General features: G+C 40.5%; 1 protein-coding gene across 1 annotated transcript; it reads right to left on the minus strand.

The window, feature by feature from the left end:
* Positions 1-7,444: 7,444 nt before the first annotated feature.
* Positions 7,445-22,009, minus strand: ALDOB (aldolase, fructose-bisphosphate B). Its single transcript, XM_056117324.1, has 9 exons — positions 21,894-22,009; positions 16,675-16,796; positions 15,109-15,320; positions 13,631-13,685; positions 12,022-12,182; positions 10,813-10,896; positions 9,858-10,032; positions 9,268-9,467; positions 7,445-7,996 (listed from the first exon to the last, which is right to left on the minus strand). Exons 2-9 carry the CDS (start codon positions 16,784-16,786, stop codon positions 7,901-7,903), a joined length of 1,095 nt encoding a protein of 364 aa, XP_055973299.1. The 5' UTR covers positions 16,787-16,796; positions 21,894-22,009; the 3' UTR covers positions 7,445-7,900.
* Positions 22,010-22,179: the final 170 nt, after the last annotated feature.

The following is a 22,179-nucleotide window of genomic DNA, read 5'->3' on the forward strand; positions in this document are numbered from 1 at the left end:
TAGATTTTTTCAAGACTCAACTGGAAATATTGTTCATATTTATTCATCACATACCTGCTATAGTACACAAAAAATGGAATATTTAAATATTCCATTAAAAATATTAAATACTTCATTCAATTATTTTATTCATTAAACATAAAATAACCTTCAAATAATTGTTTTACATGTAAGAAAACTCGAATTCAAATGGGCTATGTTCCCCAATATATGATTAACAATTATTTGCCTAGAACTCATTTCATTGCCTATAAAAGCATTTCTTCCTTTTTGATTCAGCACCAAGCTTAATTGAGTCTCATAATTTAAGATATTATACTGTACTATTTTATTCTTTAATGGTGTGTTATCTATACAGAGCTGAACTTACAGTAATAGATGCTGAACTTGTTGACTGGTCTTATCTGTTTACATGAATTGATTACCAGATCTTGAGTGTTATAGACTATTTTTAAGAGGCTTAGGCAGAGATAGATATTTAGTTTTAAAAAAACATCTTTGCTACTCAAATCAGTATTTGAGCAATGGGAAAGACATGTAACCAGTTGTGGCAATATTTGCCTATCTTTTAACTCATTCTCAGAATAAAGTGGGCTTGAGGGTCTTGGTAGCATAACAGTCATCTGGGCTATTATTAAGCATAAAGTTCTTTCACCTTGGAAGTGCAACAGATATTGTTATAAGGAGAGGCCCACAATTCTTAATCTGAGAGTCTGTTTTCAAAGTGAGAAATATTCCAGTTTTAGAGAGTGAATACAATTTAGAGAGGTGGCCTCTCATGGGGCCATTTCAAACAGTACTTGGCAGGGGTGGAGGTGAGAGGCTGCTCCTGGCTAGCTTGTGTGTAGGATAACATTGATTTGTCCTTTCTGCCTTGCCGCAGGGAGTTTAGGTTTATTGGGTTACTCCCATCACAGTGCTCCCATTCCTCTGTGTTTATTTGTAATCTCTTCCTTTGTGCTCTGCTTCCCCAACTGGTCAATTACCTTTATCTCCTAAGCAGACTCTGTTAACTTGTGAATATTGCTTTTCTCTTCTCTTTAAGTCTTTTGCATAGTTAATCCAGAGCAATGTACTTTTTGTATGGACATAGAAAGGCAGTTAATGCTATGCTTTTGTAATTCAGGAGTTAATTGACTGAATTATGTTCACCCCCGGTCATCTGTTCTCTCGAATGAAGCCTCAGTTGCCCTTACTTCCTAGCATCCCAAAAGCAGGGCCCTGACGAGGGTCTGGATGGTCTAAGGGCAAGCTGTGAGCTCCCCTGGCATTGACATGGGTAATAATACTTAACTATGTTAAGAGCACGGTCATGAACAAATTCTGTCATGATCAGCAACCAGCCTGGCCCTCATTTCCTCCTTCATCCGCCCATGACATTGGCTGTCCCGGGTGGGGAAGCAGCTCAAGATCTCCGCACGCAGGTGGCAAGAGAGAGAATGCTGCTAGAGGCTTCCTACTCGCCCAGAGATTACACACTTGGGGAGCCATATGGAACAAATTCAGAGCCTCTCACATGCAGAATATGCAGTCAGATCTTTGCATTATCTCTCTGACCCCTAACTTCAATTTCTATGCTATATATTCCATTAAGCCCCTTACAGCATGAGTCAGCAACAAGATGCATTAAAGTTTCTGTATCCAATCAGTGTACTTAAAGACACTCTCCAGTCAGATTTTATCCTCGTTTTGCTGCATTTACAAGAAAATTTGATTTCTAGAAAACTTTGAATTTCTGAACTGCAGACATGGAATTGTGAACTTATATTTGAAATGTCTTGACATACTTACTCTGAATCTTTAAGATAATATAATTTTGTTCTTTGGAGATGTAAAAACCAAATATCAAACAGGTAGAATAATGTATTCAAGATCCAGTAGTTAGTAAGTGCATATGATTTTAGAATGTTTTCACTCGAGAAGCTCTGCTTTCCACTGCTAGTAGGACTTTGTCTGAGGAAGATTGCAAATGACATTGTAGCACTGTAGCACTGTCCTCCTGTTGTTCATCGGTTTGCTCGAGTGAGTACCAGTAATGTCTCCATTGTGAGACTTGTTGTTACTGTTTATGGCATATCGAATACATCACGGGTAGCTTGCCAGGCTTTGCCGTGCGGGCGGAATACTCTCAGTAGCTTGCCAGATTCTTCAAGAGGGGCGGAGGAATTGAAGTCAGGTTGGCCGCGTGCAAGGCAAACACCCTACCTACTATGCTATTGCTCCAGTCCACAAGTAACATTAGCCCAGGTTTTAGCTGCTAGCATGTGACCTTAAACAGCGTCTGAACAGAAGTCTAGTTTTCCTCATTGCAGTCACAATGAAATATAAATGTGAACTGGACTTCTCAGGAAAGTTAAACTAAATGCACTTGTACATCCATTCCTGATTTGTTGCTTAAAGCCCATGTCAAGATTTCTGCAAGTTTCTAAAGATGAATATTCTTGTTATCACAGTTGGCTTCTGCTTCTACTAAATTAATTTACATTATGAATCATTATAAGTCTTAGTAACTTGATCTTGTAAAGCTTATACAGATGCATTATGTGAAACTCAACTCTTTCTCTTAAGAAAAAAATGTACCTTAAAAATGATATGTTAACAGAAACTTTCTCAAAGAAGAAATCCGAATGGCAAAAAAGCACATGAGAAAATGCTCTACATCATTAATCATCAGGGAGATGCAGATCAAAACCACAATGAGATACCATCTCACACCTCAGAGACTGGCCCAAATTCAAAAGAACAAAAGCAACCGATGCTGGCGTGGATGTGGCGAGAAAGGGACACTCCTTCACTGTTGGTGGGAATGTCCACTGGTTCAGCCCTTCTGGAAAACCGTATGGACGATTCTCAAAAAATTAGAAATTGAGCTCCCATTTGACCCAGCGATACCACTCCTGGGAATATATCCCAGAGAGGCAAAAATGTATAGTCGAAGTGACATCTGCACTTGTTTGTTCATTGCAGCACTCTTTACAATAGCCAGAAACTGGAAGAAACCTGAATGCCCAAGAACAGATGACTGGTTAAAGAAACTTTGGTACATCTACACAATGGAGTACTATGTAGCTGTTAGAAAAGATGAAGTCATGAAATTTACATACAAGTGGTACAATATGGAAAGTATCATGCTAAGCGAAATGAGTCAGAAAGAGAGGGATAGACATAGAAAGATTGCATTCATCTGGGGGATGTAAAGTAACAAAGTATGAGATTAATACCCAAGAATAGCTGAGATCAGCACCAGGAGGATTACTCCATAACTTAGAGGCCAGCCGGGTATCCTAGAGGAAAGGGCTATTCAGATAGAGAAGGGAGCACCAAATAAAGGATGTTTGGAGGATCCTCCCAGGAGGGGAGATGCATGTCGAAGGTAGACTATGGACTGAACATGTTTGCCACTCAATGCCTCTTTTGCAGACCACAACACCCAAAAGGAGAGAGAGAACACAGGGGATTGCCCTGCCACAGAGACGGGGGGATGGGGGGATGGGGGTGGGAGGGATATTATCCATGGTGGTGGAAAATGGGCACTGGTGGAGGGATGGGTATCTGATCATTGTATAATTGAAACCAAAGCACAAAAAATTGTAAATCTACAACTTTAAAAAAAATAAAATAAAATAAAGGGAAAAAAAAATATATATATATAAAAAAAAAAAATGATATGTTTTGCCATTGTCAAGTCTTTTAGTCACCTTACCGTTAATCCATATTACTCTCACTTCTAAGACTTGCTGAAGCTTCCGTAAAGCTAAAATGTCTTGTGATTACTTTCAGTGACTTGCAGCACTGGGCTTTACTTTTAGTACTTGTTTTATTGCTAGCAGAAATATTCTGTATATAAAAATCTAGGAATCACTCATATTCTCTCCAAGATCATCCAGTTAATACTTTCTATATCCACTCCCGGTCACACACACACACACACACACACACACACATACACACAAACATTGAAATGTAATATAGGGATTTTTTTGGAGGGAGGAGGAGGGGGCGGATGGGGGTTATACCCTGTGATACTCAGGGGGCTTTTCCTGGATCTGCACTCAGGAATTACTCCTGGCTGTGCTAGGGAGACCATATAGGATAATGTATGTATCAAATCTGGGTTGGCCACATGCAAGGCAATCATACTATTGCTCTTGCCCCTCTGAAATGCAATTCAGTCTTGATCAAAATATATAAATAACTCAACCTTGATTACAAATTCCTCGTCCATTTCTAAATAAGAATTCAAGAGATTTCTTTGCACTATAGTATCGGTGATTCTGAGAAAGTTCTCTTGAAAATTTTTAGTCAGAAGAGCTTTATCATGCAAAGGTGTTACCAGATTTTGCCAGCTTGGCTCATAGTATGAGCCCTAGTGCTTGCTGATTGAATAAGTCAAATTCAACAGTAAACATAGAAGACCTACACTGGTGGCAGAGGTATTAAACACTGCTCTTCTTTGGCCTTGTGTCCATTATAATAGAAAAGATCTGAATTATGACTTATCTGCTTCATCTGCTGCCTTAAGTGGGTGACTACCAACAAGTAATTTGACTGCTTTAATCTTGGTCTTGGGCTGGAGTGATAGCACAGCGGTAGGGCGTTTGCCTTGCGCGCAGCCAGCCTGGCCGAGCCAGGTTCGATTCCTCCGCCCCTCTCGGAGAGCCTGGCAAGCTGCCGAGAGTATTCAATATGCCAAACACAGTAACAAGAAGTCTCACAATGGAGATGTTACTGGACCCGCTCGAGCAAACCTTGGTCTTATCACCTCTGAAATGAAAATCTTGTCTGGTGATCTCTAAGGTAGATTTTAATTGTTTATATGACAATAATGGTTTTTAGAAGCATAATACTGGTATATGGAAATAAATATTCAGATGCCATAGAGGAACATCATAATTAAAACATCTCCCCCACCCTCCACTTTTAGTCATCTACTCAGTTTCTTTGGAGTCTATATTATTAGTCTATACCCAGAGCATTATCATGTTTTTGCACTCTTGAAGACAAAGTAGTTCACTACCTTCTTCTATGCTGTACTGTATGATCATTTTAATGACTTATGTGCATTTCCTTTATTAGTTTAATAGACAGGAGTACTATTTCTTAATCCATCCACTTTAAGCATCCTAACCTCACAAAATGAAATAATGCTCTTAGCTTTCCTCCACTTCTCCTTCTCCTTATATTTCCCAGGTTTTTTGCCTGCTTAGGAAGAGATTTCTTGATTCCTTCCAAAATTTATATTGAAATAGTCCAAAATTAAAACGTTTAAATTCTTGGGGGCATGGTACCGCCAGCAGGTCAATCGGTACCCATGAGGCGAGTGCATCAGCAGCCTGATGGTGCCTTCAGACGTCCAGATACCCCAAAATTGCTGCTGTGCCTTTGGCCAGACCCCAAAAACTTAGGGCAAAGTTTACCAAGAAAGTAAATGGCCAAAAGTTAGGTATATGGGAGACACACCCACAAACCACCTCCAACTCAGCTATATAATTGGAGGCATGGCTCTCTGGTTCCTGATCAAACTGCTTAACGGCTCAGAGACTCAGAAACAAATCTCAAAAGCCAACCACTTTTGGCAGAAATGTGTCCGGTCCCTGCAGTAGGTTAACGGCGCAGGGCCACCCCAGGTGGGAATAGGTTCTGTGCCTTGGCCTGTTCCCCCTGGCGGCCTGGTTGCCACCATCCTCCAGAGGCCACTGGACAGTCAGATTTGAGCCCGCAGTGACGAGATACGTGGGGCCTCATGGGATGGGGGTGGAGCCGGCCCTTCCCTCCCTGTCCCAACGAGACCCCTAGTCGCCAACCACGAATGGCCTCTCTGGCTCTTGATCAAGCTGCTTAATGTCCATGATCCCAGAGACTCAGAAACAAATCTCGAAACCCAGAGGCTTTTGGCAGAAATGCATCCAGTCCCTGCAGTAGGTTACCAGCACTGGGTCACCCCAGGGGGGATTAGGTTTTGTGCCTCGGCCTGTTTTCCCTGGCAGCTTGGTGACAGCCATCCTCCAGAGGCCACTGGACGGTCAGATTTGGGCCCGCAGTGATGAGACACGTGGGGTCTCACGGGATGAGGGTGGAGCCGGCCCTTTCCTCCCCGTCCCAATGAGACCCCGAGTTGCCGCCCACAAATGGCCTCTCTGGCTCTTGATCAAGCTGCTAAGCACTCATGATCCTAGAGACTCAGGAACAAATCTCAGAACCCAGCAGGTTTGGCCAGAAATTCCTCCAGATTTAATTGTTAAAATTTCGGAAGTTCAAAATTGCTCGGCTACTACTGCAGCCACATAACATCATGTGTTATTCATAACCAGCAATAGAAAAGAAATTGTCTACTGTTGCCTTATTGGCAGATTCAAGTGTTGAGGTAAAATCCCAAATCATAAGGGTGGGTCAGGTGTCAAAATGTTGAATGTAATCAAAGTAGAGGGAGTGTAATGTGGAAATCATCTGCCCCACAGGTAGGGGGAGGGTGTGGGATGGGGGTATACTGGGGTTTTTGGTGGTGGAGAATGGGCACTGGTGAAGGTATGGGTGTTTCATTGTATGACCAAGACTTAAACCCAAAAGCTTTGTAACTTCTCTCACAGTGATTCAATACACAAAATTATAAAAAAATGAAAAAAGTAAGGTGGAGTTCATGCCCAATTCAATCGGCCTAATTAGTGGCTGAATAAATAGCAGTACACTTACATTTTAAAAAATTAATAAATAAAAAATAAAATAAAATGTTTAAATTCTCTTTTGTGATTATGTTTGTCTTTAATGCTGTTATGAGTTCATTTCAAAATCTAAAAATCCAATAAAGCATAATTATGTGGGTATTATTAACTGTAGTACCAGGCAGTCTGCTTGGATGTGCAGAGAAAGATGTCCTGTCACCACACATGAGCCACTTGGAGAGGAAAGCTTTAGGACAGGCATGGTAATTGTCTTTGTACACTCAATTTATTATTTTAAACAATTTTATATTTCAGCTAGTTTCATATTACAGATTGCTTTCAATTTCAACATCTGTAGATTGTCAATGTTCAGACTTGACTGTGTATTGAAATCAAAGGGGCTTTAAGAAACCCTCGTCTTTAGAGGATCCCACATCGAGAATTTCCTATTTCATTAAAATGTGGCATGTATATCTTTTTTTAAAAAAAAAATTGCCTGGACTGGCCAAAGAGTAATCAAAGTTGAGCACCCTGGCCAACAATATCAATCACGTCTAATAGAGTCAAAGATAACAAAACACACTGAGTAGAGGGCCAGACAAATGGCTCAATGCACAGATGCACGTGCTCCACATGTGTGAGTTTCAGATTTAATCCCCAGAACCACATAGTCCCTAGAACTCAGCGAGGTAAGCTGTCCCTCCACCCCCCTGATCCCGCCACCATAAGAAATCTATTGATTTCTTTTGAAAGCAAGAACTGAAAATCAAAACCCTATACCAATCTAAAGCTTATAGAATATTTTATTTTTTTTTTGTGGTTGCTGTTGTCTACATAATTTACCACTGCAAACATTGTTTAATAAAATGCATTTCTCAGCGCTCATCTTCTGAGGCATATGAATGGATAGTTGATATTTGAACAGAAAACTGATTTCATTTGAAAGTCTGTTTTATTTTTTATTTGGTGTATGTGTGGGGATGGTGGGACTTGGGTGATTGAGGTGTAGGAAATAGAATGTGTTATAAGGAAACCACTAGGTGAAGTTTGCCAGATCCTTGGTAGTCAGACTTTTGTTCAATAACTGATTTTTTTCCTTTTGACTAAGAATTTGAGTTGTATTGGCTTCCCAGTGGTTCTAAAATGATTTTGTCTAATTTCCAATGTCAATTGAAAGCTGGTGCCTTTTAATCCCTCCTTTTACGACACTCAGAAGAGCTAGAGTCAGGTTGGCCATCCTTCTAGTAGGTATAAGATGTTATGAAAAGGGACTGAGTAGAAGCAGCACCAGAAGAGCCCGAGTGAACATACTGTCCTTTGGCTGCCTGGGAATTTGCCTAAAAAAGCAAGCATGACAGAAGACTGTTAGAGCAAATGTAACCCTGGGCTTGACCCTCTCGCACCAGCTCTTGTTTGAATTTTTTTTCTCTTTGAACTAATTTACTATCCCTTCCCTTCCATAATATGTTATCTCCTTTACTAATCCCAGTTTTCTGAGTATTTCTCAAGAGATTTGAGTAATGAGGAAAGTTTCTTCTTAATACCAGCAGTAATACAATAGCAATACTAGAAATTCATATTGATGAACTTTCCATTAATATAATAATAAAATGTTTGTTTCTATCTTAACAGTGGGGGGTTTAGAATAGCTGTCTGCTAGGAAACTGACCATATCAATTGGCCAAGCATCAGACAAAGTGCAGCAAAAAATATACTCTGGAAAAATTAGATGTACTTACAAATTAAATTATGTTTACCTGTATTTGTCTGTCCATTCTACTAGGAAATTTATGGATGGCATGGTCAAGTATCAGGGAAAGTACAACTAAAGGAGCATTATAAACTTTTTAGTTTATTTACAAGTATTTCCTACCTTTATTTCTCTAAAAGAATATTTTATCTAGTTGTTATATTATTCTTTGATTCCTGTTAATTAGATAAATTCTAATTAAAATTAAGTTCAGAATATTGAAACCCGCATTGTAATTTGAGTGCCTTTTTATAGTACCTTCTCTTTACATCACAGTTGTTATTGTCTTCTCTCTCTAGAATTTCTTTGTCTCCAGTAATTTTTAGAATGCTTTACGAACCTAAGCACATGTTTGAAAGAGCAATGATCTGGCTTAGCCTCAGAACTGCAGAACCAGAAATTTGTGCAGTTTCTTGTTGGTTTGTTTATATTTTTGGTTTTGGGACACACCTTGCAGTGCTTGGATATTTCTCTTGGCTCACAGTCCTCAGAGATCACTCCTGGCAGTTCTCAACTGGACCATAACGTGTTATCTGAGGATACCTTCCTTGACTCTTCCTAACATACTGTCAGTGTTTGTCCAGATGGTTTCTCTTCATCTTCCCCCAAAGCAAGATATTCTTGATTTAGTCTTTGATCCTCCTGCCTACCTTCAGTAGTCTAGTGAAACTGTCCTTCAATTATCATAAACTATCCCACTGCAGATGATTCAAAACTCTTTCTAGTCCTAACCTTTCTATTGAGTTCCAATGCCAAAGACCATTATGCGCTATCTGAAGATACCTTCCTGGTCTTAAGAAATCAAATTTCCTATCTCAAAAAACCAGCTCAAGCTTTCAGTAAACGAGAGCATCTTACCACAGCCCGCTTCATAAAAGCCTCCTGAGTTGCCTTCTTGTTTGCAGCCTTGCCACCCCAGGCAGCCAATGCACTGGCCTGCAGGGCCCGTCCGTAAGAGAAGCTCAGTTTCCAGGGCCTTGGTAGAGGGCACAAGTTGATGGCATTGAGATTGAGAGTAGCATCCTCTTCACTCATGCCGCCAGACAAAAAGCAGATGCCTGAAAGGACAGAACATTCTACGCTACCACTTCCAGCTTACACACCTTGCTTAGGAAAGTTAACAGTGAATTTATATGCAACAATATCCCTATCTTTTCTTCATTTGATATGCATGAGACTGGGTAGGAGAAATTATTTTGTCTTTGCTGAGACTAGGAGGGGGGAAAATGTTTTAAATAAGGAGGATGGCGAAACACCAAAGAAATCAGTGGCTTGTGTGCAGTGGATAAGTGGTCTTAGGCTACTGAGGGCAAAGTGCTGACTGTTGTGAAATAGCAGAGGTCTGTTTCCTAGTGAGACTTAAGATTCCTGGGCAAACACGAAAGCTCGTGGAAGTTCTTTAGATGATCAGAGCTAAGACAGAGTTGGAGGCACAAAGAAAGCTTTACCAGGAACAGCAGCAGGAACAGTCCGGTGGAGAGCCGTGACAGTGGCCATGGCTACTTGCTCTGGAGTATATTTCTTGGTGCAGGCATGTCCAGCAGTCACCATGTTAGGCTTCAGTAGGGTGCCCTCCAGGTAAACATGATGGTCACTGAGGGCCTTGTAGACAGTAGCCAAGACCTGAAGGAGAAAAAGTTCATATAGGTGAAACCCAGAGCCAGTTTTTGAATCACATCTCTTTGACTCTGCTATCCTGGAGGGACACAGGATGAAGAATTTTCAATAAACTGCTTGGCTGAAGCTGTCTGACCAGCCCCTATCAAGGCAATGCATTGCAAATTATACCTGTTTGTCACTGCCAAAATAGCCTATTTCAGCTCCTCTATTCCTATTGTCTGTGCTGCCTAGAGGTCCTTCCTTCCTTCTTCCTTCCTTCCTTCCTTCCTTCCTTCCTTCCTTCCTTCCTTCCTTCCTTCCTTCCCTTTTATCACTTGAAAGTTTCTCAATTTTCTTAGTTTGAACATTAAATTAGACTCCATTCTCTGTCCCTACAGAAGTACATGGTTGTAAAAAAACATTTTAGAGGCAGAAGTGTTTTTCATCATTTCAGTTTTGTTACTTTAAACTTTTTATGAATCTCATGTTATCCCATATCTTATATTTTTAAATGTTTCTTAGTTTTTGAATAGTGGAACCAATGTATAAAAGGTACATATGACTGATCCAAAGTCTGAAAACTGGGAACCCAAATCTTGGTGATTCCAATTCTGTACTTTTTCCATAAAGTGCATCCATGAACCAAAAATAAAAGTTCTAACAATTAGTTCCTAATTTTCTCAATACTACACAATATTCCAACTAAAGAACATTTCACATACAATATCTGTTACATATTATGGAGCAACTGTTACTTTAAAAAGATTTTCAACTGGAATTTTGACCTTTATATGCAAAACTTACTTTCTCTGTCACATAAAGGCAGTGTTCTAAGTCGTGGTCTCCATCAGGAATTACCTCTGGTTCAACAATAGGTACCAGCCCATTCTAAAGAGGAAAAAAGAAAGAAAAAAGTGAAGTTGTGTCCATTTGCAGCTTTCCTAAGGATAGTCAACAGTTGCAGTTAGTCTAAAATGAAACCATTATGAAGAAATAGCCTATACATGTGAGTTATAGTCCTTGAAGAAAAAGTTTATGGGACATTTAGTGAGCATAGCCTACTAGAGATAGTAAGGGGGTTTTTAAAAGCTTCCCTGGAATGTGATTTTTAAGTTCAATCTTTCAAAAAGTCTTAAAAATGCTTTAAAATTTCTATATCTCATTCTGAAGACTATTTGAGATTCCTCAAAACCTATCTGACTCATTGAAGAACTGATCCACAGAACTGAGTTTAGGAGTTGGACAAAAGGGAGTAGCTTTAGGGTTCTTAGGAGAGGGAGACAGGTGGACTGGCTATGGATGTGGTGTTTGAGTTATGTACTAAGGAAATCATCATATACGGTATTGTAAGTTGTAGTACCTCAATCAATTAAAAATGTTAGAATAAAAATTCTCTATCTCTCTTTTAGAGCAATAAAGCTTAAGTAACTAAGAAAGATATCTTTTATGTGAGTTAAAAATTCAAGCCATTCAAATTGGAAATCTCTGGTTGCCTATAACTCAGGCCACCTCAATATAGCATGCATGCACGCACATGCACATGTGCACACACATGTGTGCACGCATGTGCGCGCACACACACACACACACACCATACTTAATACTTAATGTGGATCCCAGAAACATTTAAATATGTATTGTAATTTTAGTATCAAGTCAGATTTCTCCATGAGATTAGTAGAATTGATAAAGATCAGAGCTACCAGCTACCAATTGAGATCCATAAGGAATATTTCTTAGACATATTAAAGCATAGACAAGCAAGTATCCTGTTTTCTCAAGAGCTTGAGCCTTTTAAGACCTACTTTGTAGATATTTGGCAGGGGGAATAAATCAAATGCCTTTTGGACATAGCTTGTTTGTGGAGCCAGATCATTCCCACTATACTTGATTATGCCAGAAGTTTTGAAAAACTCTGCCAGGATATGCAATGAAAGGTATTAGAGTAACATGAAGAAGACACGAGGGAGAGCTCCCTGAACTGTTTTTATGGTCAAAGGGAAGACAGGGCACCTGCTGACAGATGCTGGCATAGCGGGCCAGGGCGTTGGCATTCTCCTGGATAGCAAGGCTGGATGGGCACTGGTCAGCAATCCTTAGCACAGCACGCCATTTGCCAAAGTCAGCACCATCTTTCTTATACTGAGCACAGCGCTCAGAAAGGCCATCAAGCCCTGCAAGTCACAAAGAGAAAAGAGATTCTTCATGTGGTTCATAATCCACAGGGTTTCCAAAACCATGAAGTTTTCCTCTGGCTTAGCTTTACGTAAGTATACGTTGAACTGATCACATCCAAACAAATAAACAAATAATCAAAATTCTCAGCCAAAAGTTCTGGGTTTAATGTCTTGATGCATTTTGTGCATACTGCCTAAAAAGAATTCATCTGTCTGATCCTGAAGCTTGGGGTCTTTCCTTTCTACTGCTACTGATTTTCCTTTCAAAATAATACTTCCATGGGGTTAAGGATATGGCCCTGCAGTAGAAAAACAACTCACAAGAGTCCGTAGCTTTGCTCTCTAGCATCAAATAATACTTACATACACATGTAAAATGACACTTTGGGTGAAGAATGGCTATTTTTGTGCAAGCTATTGCAGTTAGCTCTTTCTGTCTGCTTTATAGTTTTATCTCACAATTATTCTGTGATTAATTGATTGATTACTTAATCAATGGCCAAGATCCAGAGACTATAAAACCAAGCTCCCAGAAGAGAACAAGGCAGAGTCTCCTGCCCCCATGCCTGGCTGTCCTCACTGGGGCTGGGTTAAGTTCCCTTCTTCACCCCGACAGCTGAAGACCTCTGGGACCCAGCCACAGCCATGATGAGACCACTCTCCACAGGCATGGATGAGCCTCACGCATGAAGGAACCGGCAGAGGAACCCAGGTGTGCAGGTCCCGGGGCTGAGATCTCCAAGCCTGCTCGGTTCGGGACTGGGCCTCCTCCACCCAGATCACCCATCATCCAGTAGCTAGACAGTTACACCCACCAACTGCCATGTAACCCCATAAGGATCCAGAGACTATAAAACCAAGCTCCTGGAAGTGCGCAGCCACATTTTGTGACCACACAACCTCTTATTCTCTAGTTCTCACTCAGAGAACCCGGCAGGCTACTGAGAGTATGCCTGCATATATGCCTGACTGGGAACACTTGTAAAGGTGATTAGAGGCTACCCCAAAAGCCTCCATTCCTCTCGGAGAGCCCAGGAAGCTACCGAGAGTATCCCGCCCACACAGCAGAGCCTGGCAAGCTACCTGTGGCATACTTGATATGCTAAAAACAGTAACAATGGTGGTCCTCATTCCCCTGACCCTGAAAGAGCCTCCAATATGTCATCTGGCTACACTAGCACGTGACACGTACTAATGGGGACATTACTGGCACACGCTCGAGCAAATCGATGAACAGTGGGGTGATAGTGATATTCTGAAAAGCCCATTTTAATTGGCACCAAGAAAAGTTACGTAGCAGTTTTTAGAGGAGCAGAAATTGCAAGTCAAGTGTGTGTAACTTTAACACCAGTACCTTAGTCATATTTTTGCTTTCCCTTGCTCACTTCTTTGCCTTCATTGGTAGCAGAACTGGCATAATTCACATCTGTGGATAATATTCTTACCTTGAATGGTGGTTTCTTTGTTGGTTCCTGCAAGGGGAGCAGCTCCTTGGTCTAACTGTAAACATAAATAATTAAGACATCATAAAAGGTGTCAGGTATCCCAGTAGAACAGAAGGCAGGCCCCTCATCCTAAGTGACAGTTTTGTTCCTTCCCAGATCAAAGAGTTGAATTAGAAAGGTTTATTAGCTATGGAGCAGGTGACAAATTTAGTCCAGAACAGAAGAACACTTATCGGAAGGCTCAAAGCAGAATGTCAATTTTAAGAAAACGAAGAATGAAAAGCACATGTCTGGAGTTTGGGAAGTGAGGAGTAATTTTCTAATACTAGGAATGCAAAGAAGAACAATATCCCTTCAATTCATTCATTTTTTTCCATCTATCTGCACTCTCAGTAGAGCATAGGCTAAGGTCATGAGCAGTAGACAGATTTGGTTTGAACTGACTCCCACTCCAACTTTTTTAAAATTAAGGGTCACCCTAAAAGAGCTTTGGACTCCCTGAGACACTTCAAGAGATGGACTGATGGTTTCGTGCTACAACCAGTAATTTAGTGCTTCTTCACTCTGCAATTCTCAGGGGTTACGCTTAACAGTGGCCATGTAATGCTGGGGGCTGAACCCAGTGCCTGGTGCACAATGAACATCTGTCCTACCACTTGAGCCATATCCTTTTCCCTGAACTAGTTCTAATTTTATCTGTTGTGGGCAAATTATAGTACTATTTTGCCATTCTGCTTTCATACCTCATCTCTAAAATAAAGATTTGAGTCTATCTCCAGGGTTGTGAGGAGGATTGAATGAGCATTTGGAGTGAAAACACTTAGCAAATACTAAATGAAGTATCAGAAGATCTAGCTTCAATAGAACAGTAAATGCTTTATTGTAACAGCTAGCATTAACTAAATAATAAGTAAAAGGAACTGTTTTATAAAACTCATTTCGTCTTTATAAGAACCTTGTCAAGTAATATTAATTTCCTTTATGCTTTATTGTAACAGCTATCATTAACTAAATAATAAGTAAAAGAAACTATTTTATAAGAACCTTGTCAAGTAATATTAATTTCCTTTTAGACATGAGTATTTTCCTTGAGACCCTAAGGAAATTGTAGAAAATTTAGTTGAAAGAAGATAACAGTGAAAGAAAAGTTTCAAGAGTCTCTGGAGTTCAGTGGAAAGATGATGGCTGGCATGAGATAATGAGAGTGGAGAGAATAGGGGCAGAACCTCCACTAACAATAACGGGTCACATTCCCCTGACCCTGAAAGAGCCCCCAGTATACCATTGGGCTACGCTAGCATGCGACAGGGACAAATGGAGGTATTACTGGTGCCCACTTGATAAAATTGATGAACAACGGGAAGACAAGTGTTACAAGTGATACAAGTGGAGAGAATAGCATCCACCCCAGGCCTTGGGCAGGAAAGTCTGCTTTAGGATGCGGCAGAGGTGGGGGAGGGGGGAATGGAAGTATTCACCTTGATTCCCACCACAATCCCCTTTTCCTTGAGGATGTTTCTGAAAAGTTTTCCCTGGCTGTCCTTCTGGTAGAGAGTCTCATGGAAAAGGATCACACCTCCGATGCTCTGGTTCATGGAATTTTCCGACGTGAAGAGGATTTCTCGGAACTGCCGGCGGTTCTCTTCCGTATTCTCCACCTTGATCCTCTGCAGGCGGTTCCCCATGGTGCCTGTGGAGAAGGAGATGTTGAGGAGCAAGACAGGCCCTCCCATGGCCTTTCTCCATATTTTCCCAGTGTGCTTTAGCTTGAGAAACAAAAATGGACAGCAGCAAGACACTATTTTTAAAAGTTTGATTCAGAGCCCTTACTTTTTTTTCTTTAAATCTTCTTCCCAAAGAAAGACTTTTGTTGCTATCAGTCTACCCATTAGGATGTCTATGGGCTGGAAATGTCAGAAGTAGGATGGACATCACCCTGAGTCCTGAAGCAGAGTAGGACCAACTCTTGCGCTTCTCTGGCTTCTACTGTTTTGTGGTGAGCCTTGTAGGCAGCCATCACTCCCTCCACACCATCTGCACCATCCTGAGATTCTCTCTGTCATAGCCTTCCCCTGTTTCAATGGCAGATTCTTTCCTACCTCTGTGGCAGGGCATTCCCTTTTGTTCTCTCTCTCCTTTTGGATTCTGTGGTTTGCAAAAGAGGCATTGAGTGGCAATCATGTTCAGTCTATAGTCTACTTTCAGCATGCATCTCCGACCCTGGTCAGATACTCCCAACACCCTTTACTTGGTGCTCCCTTCTCTATCTGAGCTGCCTTTTCCCCCAGCATGTGCAGCTGGCCTCCACGCCATGGAGCGAACCTCCTAGTACTTATCTTGACTATTCTTGGGTGTTAGTCTCCATTTTGTTACTTTATATTCCACAGATGAATGTAATCTTTCTATGTCTGTCCCTCTCTTTCTGGCTCATTTAATTTAGCATGATACTTTCCATGTAGTATCACTTGTATGTAAATTTCATGACTTCATCTTTTCTAACAATTGCATAGTATTCCTTTGTGTAGATGTACCAAAGTTTCTTTAACCAGTCATCTGCTCTCAGACACTCGGGTTTTTTCCAGATTTTGGCTATTGTGAACAGTGTAGTAATGAACATAGAAGTGCAGATGTCATTTCAACTATACTTTTTTGCCTCTCTGGGATATATTCCCAGCAATGGTATTGCTGGGTCAAATGGGAGCTCAATTTCTAATTTTTGGAGAATCGTCCATATTGTTTTCCAAAAGGGATGAACCAGTCGGCATTCCCACCAGCAGTGAAGGAGGGTGCATTTCTCCCCACATCTGTGCCAACACTGGTTGCTTTTGTTCAAAGTGAAGGTCTTGAACCTCTTTTATGTTTCAGAAATCTAAACTAGAACCATAGTACTCAAAAAAGACGTATGTTTACGGGGTCCTGTGACCCCACACCTTTGTCCATAAATGTTTACTTCCTCTGAGAGGACAGAGAGTGGGGTTATTATCAAATTGTTTTAACTAAGTATAGAAGAAAGAACAGGATTGCTGAATACTTCCCCTACTTACCTACAGACTCATCTGCAGCCAGAATCCCCTTCCCATTGGCAACAATGCGCTGGGCGATATCTGAGAGTTCCTTCTTCTGTTCTGGGGTGAGGGCTGGAAATCTGTGAGCCATGGTGACAGATCTGGAAAAGTGAATTGATTGGAAAGCTTTGATCAGAGCTGCGGGTAGCTCAAATGGATTCATGACAAAGACAGCTAGGGTCTATTTCTGGCACATTTTCACAACTAGAAGTTAGTCATGGTCCTCCCATTGTTCATCAATTTGCTCATGCGGGCCCAGCAACATCTCCATCATGACACTTGTTGTTACTGTGTTTGGCATATTGAACACGTCATGGGTAGCTTGCTAGGCTCTGCCACGCGGGCGAGATACTCTCGGTCGCTTGCTGGGCTCTCCGAGAGGGGCAGAGGAATCGAACTCGAGTCAGCCATGTTGGCCGCTTGTAAGGCAAACGTCCTACCGCTGTAAATTATGTCTATATTCTCCCTTTAGCCTAAGTAGCTGTGACCATTTGGAATACATGATCGCAGGATGCCACATTTCACATGATGCAATATAGAATGCCTTCCAGGAGACCCTTGAAATGGAAATATCTAACCATTATTAGATGTAACCATTTAATAATCAGTGACCAAATAAAGGACACCACAGTAATTAACGTGCTTGCTAATCTGTGGATTCCTGGTTATTCCTGGTTCAGGCTCAGGGATCACTCCTGGCAGTTCTAGGGGATCACATGGGATGCTAGGGATCAAACCCAGGTTAGCCGTGTGCAAAGCAAGTGCGTTACCCACTGTACTATCTCTCTGGGCCCCAGACTTAAGAAGATGCGCCTAAGTATCTTCCTATGCAAACTTCCTCCTCTTCCCAGTCCCTTCTGTCTTCACCTTCATCCACAGGGTAGATGTTCCATTCCTACCTTCTCTTTCCTGAAATCCCAGAGGTCCTCAGTTCTCTTTGATCTACACAAAAGCAGGGTAACTAGGATAACTAGGTCAGGTATTCTCTTCATTAATGAATGAACAAACTAAGTCTCAGAGAAGTTAACGAACTTGCCCAAAGTCCCAGGTAGGATGAAATTGAGTTTGGCCCCAGCCATGTCTCTCATTGCAAATCAATCACTTCATGTTATCTGGTCCCTTCAAAAGCAGGATTTCAGTCCATGGTCCTTTGATATAAACATCCGATGGCTACTGAAGTAATTCATGAGAAGATATATAACTAATGCCACTACACAAGAAATTCCTTGTCTTAAGTCAAAAGAAAGGAACTACAATATCATCATTAACAGAATGATTGATAATGATCTCTAGAGAAAATGATCTTCCAAGACCCTAAATATCTTGGCCACCTGAAGATAATATTTTACCCTCTTTACATATTTGTCCCAAATATTGTAATCAGACATTTTTAGTTTTAGATCTGAACTCCAGATCTTCATATGGATGAAAGCCAAACTGAGATTGCTAACCTTCAGGCTAAAGTGCAAATTTTCTTTCTCAATTGAAATATTGCACAAAGGACCTGACAACCATCCAAAAATAAAGATGTTTTCTTAATGAAACAAAAGGGAAAAAATAGTTCCCTAATAACAGCAAATTATCACTTATCGCCAGTCTCTCTGTTAATTGTTTTACATGCACTGTATAATTTATTCCTCAAAAATATCTCACAAGGAAGCAGAGCTTTCCACACATTCTCATATACTAGATAAGGAAATAATATAACTGAGCTTACTTCCCCCCCCCCCCCCGAGACAAAGAGATTTAAAAAGCACAAAGTTGGGATAAGGGGAAGGAACCCCATCTTTCTAGGAATCAGTGAAGTTGGTGAAACGACTCAGCCATTTGAGTAACTTCAATGATTTTCTTTCATCAGAGTACCTGGGTTTCTGGACCACTGCCCCCACGAGACAGACCAAATCATAAACATCTGACACATTCATAAAGACATTTGCTGCTGGTAGGTCATGTAACTCTCATTCAAGGACCAACTCTTCCTCCATGGTACCATAGGCAAGTAAAGTCAAAATGTCTCTGAATCCTGGCTTGCTAAAAATTTAATGATATATCTACTCTGTTTCATTTCAAAAGAAGTCAAATGTGACCTATAAGCACAGGTCTTTATAGTAATTAAAAATATATTTGTTGGATTGTAGGCTAAACCTGAAAGTTTTATTAAAGCATTATGAAAATTTCAGATATTTCTATTTATTTCTTTTAAATTAATAACTATCTAAGGTATAGTTGATTATCAAGCTGTTTTCTTCAGTATGAGTGTGCTGACTCAACCAGAAAAAGAAAAAAAAAAGAGAAAAAGGTCAAATCAAACCAATATTGTTTACAGGAAGTTAAACTTCTACAGAGGGATTAAAGGTCCATCCCACATCAGCAAAAATGTTGCCCCTCTGTTAATCATAAGTCAGGGTTACAGGCCAATGTTCATCACTGGAAGACAGGCAACCAGCCAGAAGTGAGCATGATAAAAATTTCTGTGCCCTTAAACCTCTTCTCTCTGTATTTAAGTATAATCTTAAGTATTTTTTTTCTTAAATATGATGGGAAATTATTCTCATTATAGCATTAAGTGAAAAGGGCAAGTTTCAGAGACAATATATACAGTGTATAATATCATTTTTGAAAATTTAAGTTGGTATGCACACAAACTGTAGGACTATAGCAACAGGATGAGAAATCGGATGAGGTAGAGTGATTCTCATTTTACTGTATGGATTTTTAAAATATTCGATTTCTTAATAAATGAGTTTATATATTATATATATCTCTTCTACATGATAGGCTAACAAGGTAGAGGGATGAATAAGTTAGACAGGTAGGTTGAAAGAAATGTGTGAGTATCAACATATTTTTAAAAAAAGATAATCACAAGAAAACAGAGGTACAATATTCTCAGTGACTTATAACTTTATAGGTTTTTTTGGGGGGGTGTGGATGAAAAGGCCAGGAATAGAACCCAAAGCTTCACACATGCAAGTCAAATGTGACCTATAAGCACAGGTCTTTATAGTAATTAAAAATATATTGAGCTCCATTCCCAGTCCCTTCAACCCCACAACTTTAGAAATTTGTCTGATGCGCCTTCTATCGGAATGTTTTAGGACTATCCTATTCTACTGGCTCGTAACCTAGATTATTTCTTATTCTCCTTCACAAAAATAACAAATGGAACCCTATGCTGTGGTTCTTTCCATCTTCCTCGAGATGGTTCTGTGAAAAGAATAATTTGTAGAAACATGAATATTTGACTCTCAGGAAAATCGGAGGCAGTATAGAGTCAATGAGCTTTTCTTTGTGTAATACAGATGGAGTCCAAGTATGGGGGCCTTGATGGCTTACAAGTCCACATTCATGTTTGTGGAAGTGCCCAAATCTTCCTGCCCCCTACCGCCACTCCCGGTAGTGTTATAGAGTCAGGTGTAGGTGAGATGATCCCTGGTGCTTTTAAATACATGTGGAATAGTCTGGAAAGAGATTTCAATGCTGCTTTTTTCTCTAAATATGTAAGTCAAAGCAAGCATTGCCTGCATTCTCTGCTCACACCTCAGACCCCAGCCTGGACCTGGGTGTTTTCCTGAGATGTGTTAGTCAAAAGTGATGACGGCTACTGAGCTCAAGCCTTGTTGTATCTTAATTGTTAATGGTAAATATGTAAGTAGAATTTCATTAGGACTGCAGATATTGCACAACAAAGGCATTTGCCTTGCTTGTGGATGAATCTGTTCGATCTTCAACACCCCAAATGTTTACCCCCTGAGCCTGGCCATAAAATTTCACCTGAACAGGAGGCTAGGCATAAGCTCTAAGCACTGTTGGATGTGGCTAAGCCCCCCACCAAAAGAATAAAAAGAGAGAGAGAGAGAGAGAGAGAGAGAGAGAGAGAGAGAGAGAGAGAGAAAGAGAGAGAGAGAGAGATTTTTTCTTATTTTTTTTCTTTAATCCTTTTTGTTTATTTTTTTCCCCTTTTGCTTGTTTGTTTTTGTTTGGGGGCCACACCTGAGAATGTTCAGGACTTACTTTTTTGGGGGGCGGGGTCACACCCGGTGATGAGTCACACCTGGCTTTGCACTCAGGAAATACTCTTGGCAGGCTCAGGGGACCATACGGGATGCTGGGAATTGAACACGGGTCAACCGCGTGCAAGGCAAAAATGCCCTACCCTCTGTGCTATCACTCCAGCCCCACAGGAATTACTTCTGACTCTGCACTCAGAAATTACTCCTGGCAGGGCTCAGACCACTCAGCTGAGAATTGAAGCCTGTCATCAGTGTGCAAGGCCTTCCACATTGAACTCTCTCCAGCCCCAGAAAAGACAACACATTTTTCAACATGCCTATTTTTCACATAGTAGTACAATGTATAAAAAATATACCAACTTTTAATTTCAAGTCTTTTTTTTATTTGCTTGGTTTAGGGGTCCCTTATGACAGTGCTCAGGAGCTATTAGCCATTCAGAACTTTGGGGTTGCTCTCAGTGGTGACTGTGAACCCAGGGATTGAACCCAAGGCCCCAGCATGTACTCCAACCCTGATTCCAAGTATCTTAATTTACAGAATTTTTAGTATTACGTGTCAGTAAAAAGTATTATGGAAAGTAACAAGTGAAAGATTTGACAATTCATAATCAAATGACAACTACGTTTAGGGTCATGGCCACACTTTCTCACTGGAGCTGTGGAGAAGGGTAAAACATGCCAAGGGTTCCTTTCTATGACAAAGAAACTAGTGTGAATACTAGAGGTGTGGGAAGAGAATGAAGAAAATTGCATAAGGCCATACATATGTAAATAAAGAACCTAAATGATAAAAAGCAGTTGTTATAGAAAGGGCAGAAATGCACAGGGATCTCAAAATCTGATTAGGACCTAACAAGATAGGTGGTGTCAAGTTATTTTTACTAGGTTACAGGTTCAGGCTTAGTAAAACCCTTATGCAGGTAGCGCAAGTATCTATCATCAATCAGTGTCATCAATTAAAGCACCTTGCTTCCACTCAGAGCAGGAAAGAGAGGAGTAAACACTTCATGCTTTGGAGAAGAAAACAATTATTTTGACAGATTCATCATTTTTCCCCCCAGGCACCACAAGATTGTGGTTTATTTATTTTTTCTTTTCTTTCTAAAAGCAAAAGCAAACATCCCTTCTGTAAACTCTGAAGTGTTGTCCTTAAACAGGTAGACAAGGAAAAATTCTTTTACTTACAGTTTAGAGACGAATCCTAGATACCAGGATCAGAGATGAGGCAGCAACTGCTGAATATGATGGACCTTTGGAGAAGCAGAGATTTTATAGGCTTTTCAACAAAGGGGTTTTTTTTTTGTTTGTTTATTTTTCCTTTTTTTTTTAGACTCTCCCCTCCCCTTCTCACCTTGGTCTGGTAGGGCGGGGTTTAATCCGATGCCTCTGATTGGTTCATAAATAGCCAAGCCTTCTGATCCTACTAGCATACTAAGTCTGAGAGGGCACAGATCTTTCTTACACCAGAGCC

This window comes from Sorex fumeus, unplaced genomic scaffold (genome assembly GCF_029834395.1).
Source record: "Sorex fumeus unplaced genomic scaffold, SorFum_2.1 ptg000034l, whole genome shotgun sequence".
NCBI lineage: Eukaryota > Metazoa > Chordata > Mammalia > Eulipotyphla > Soricidae > Sorex > Sorex fumeus.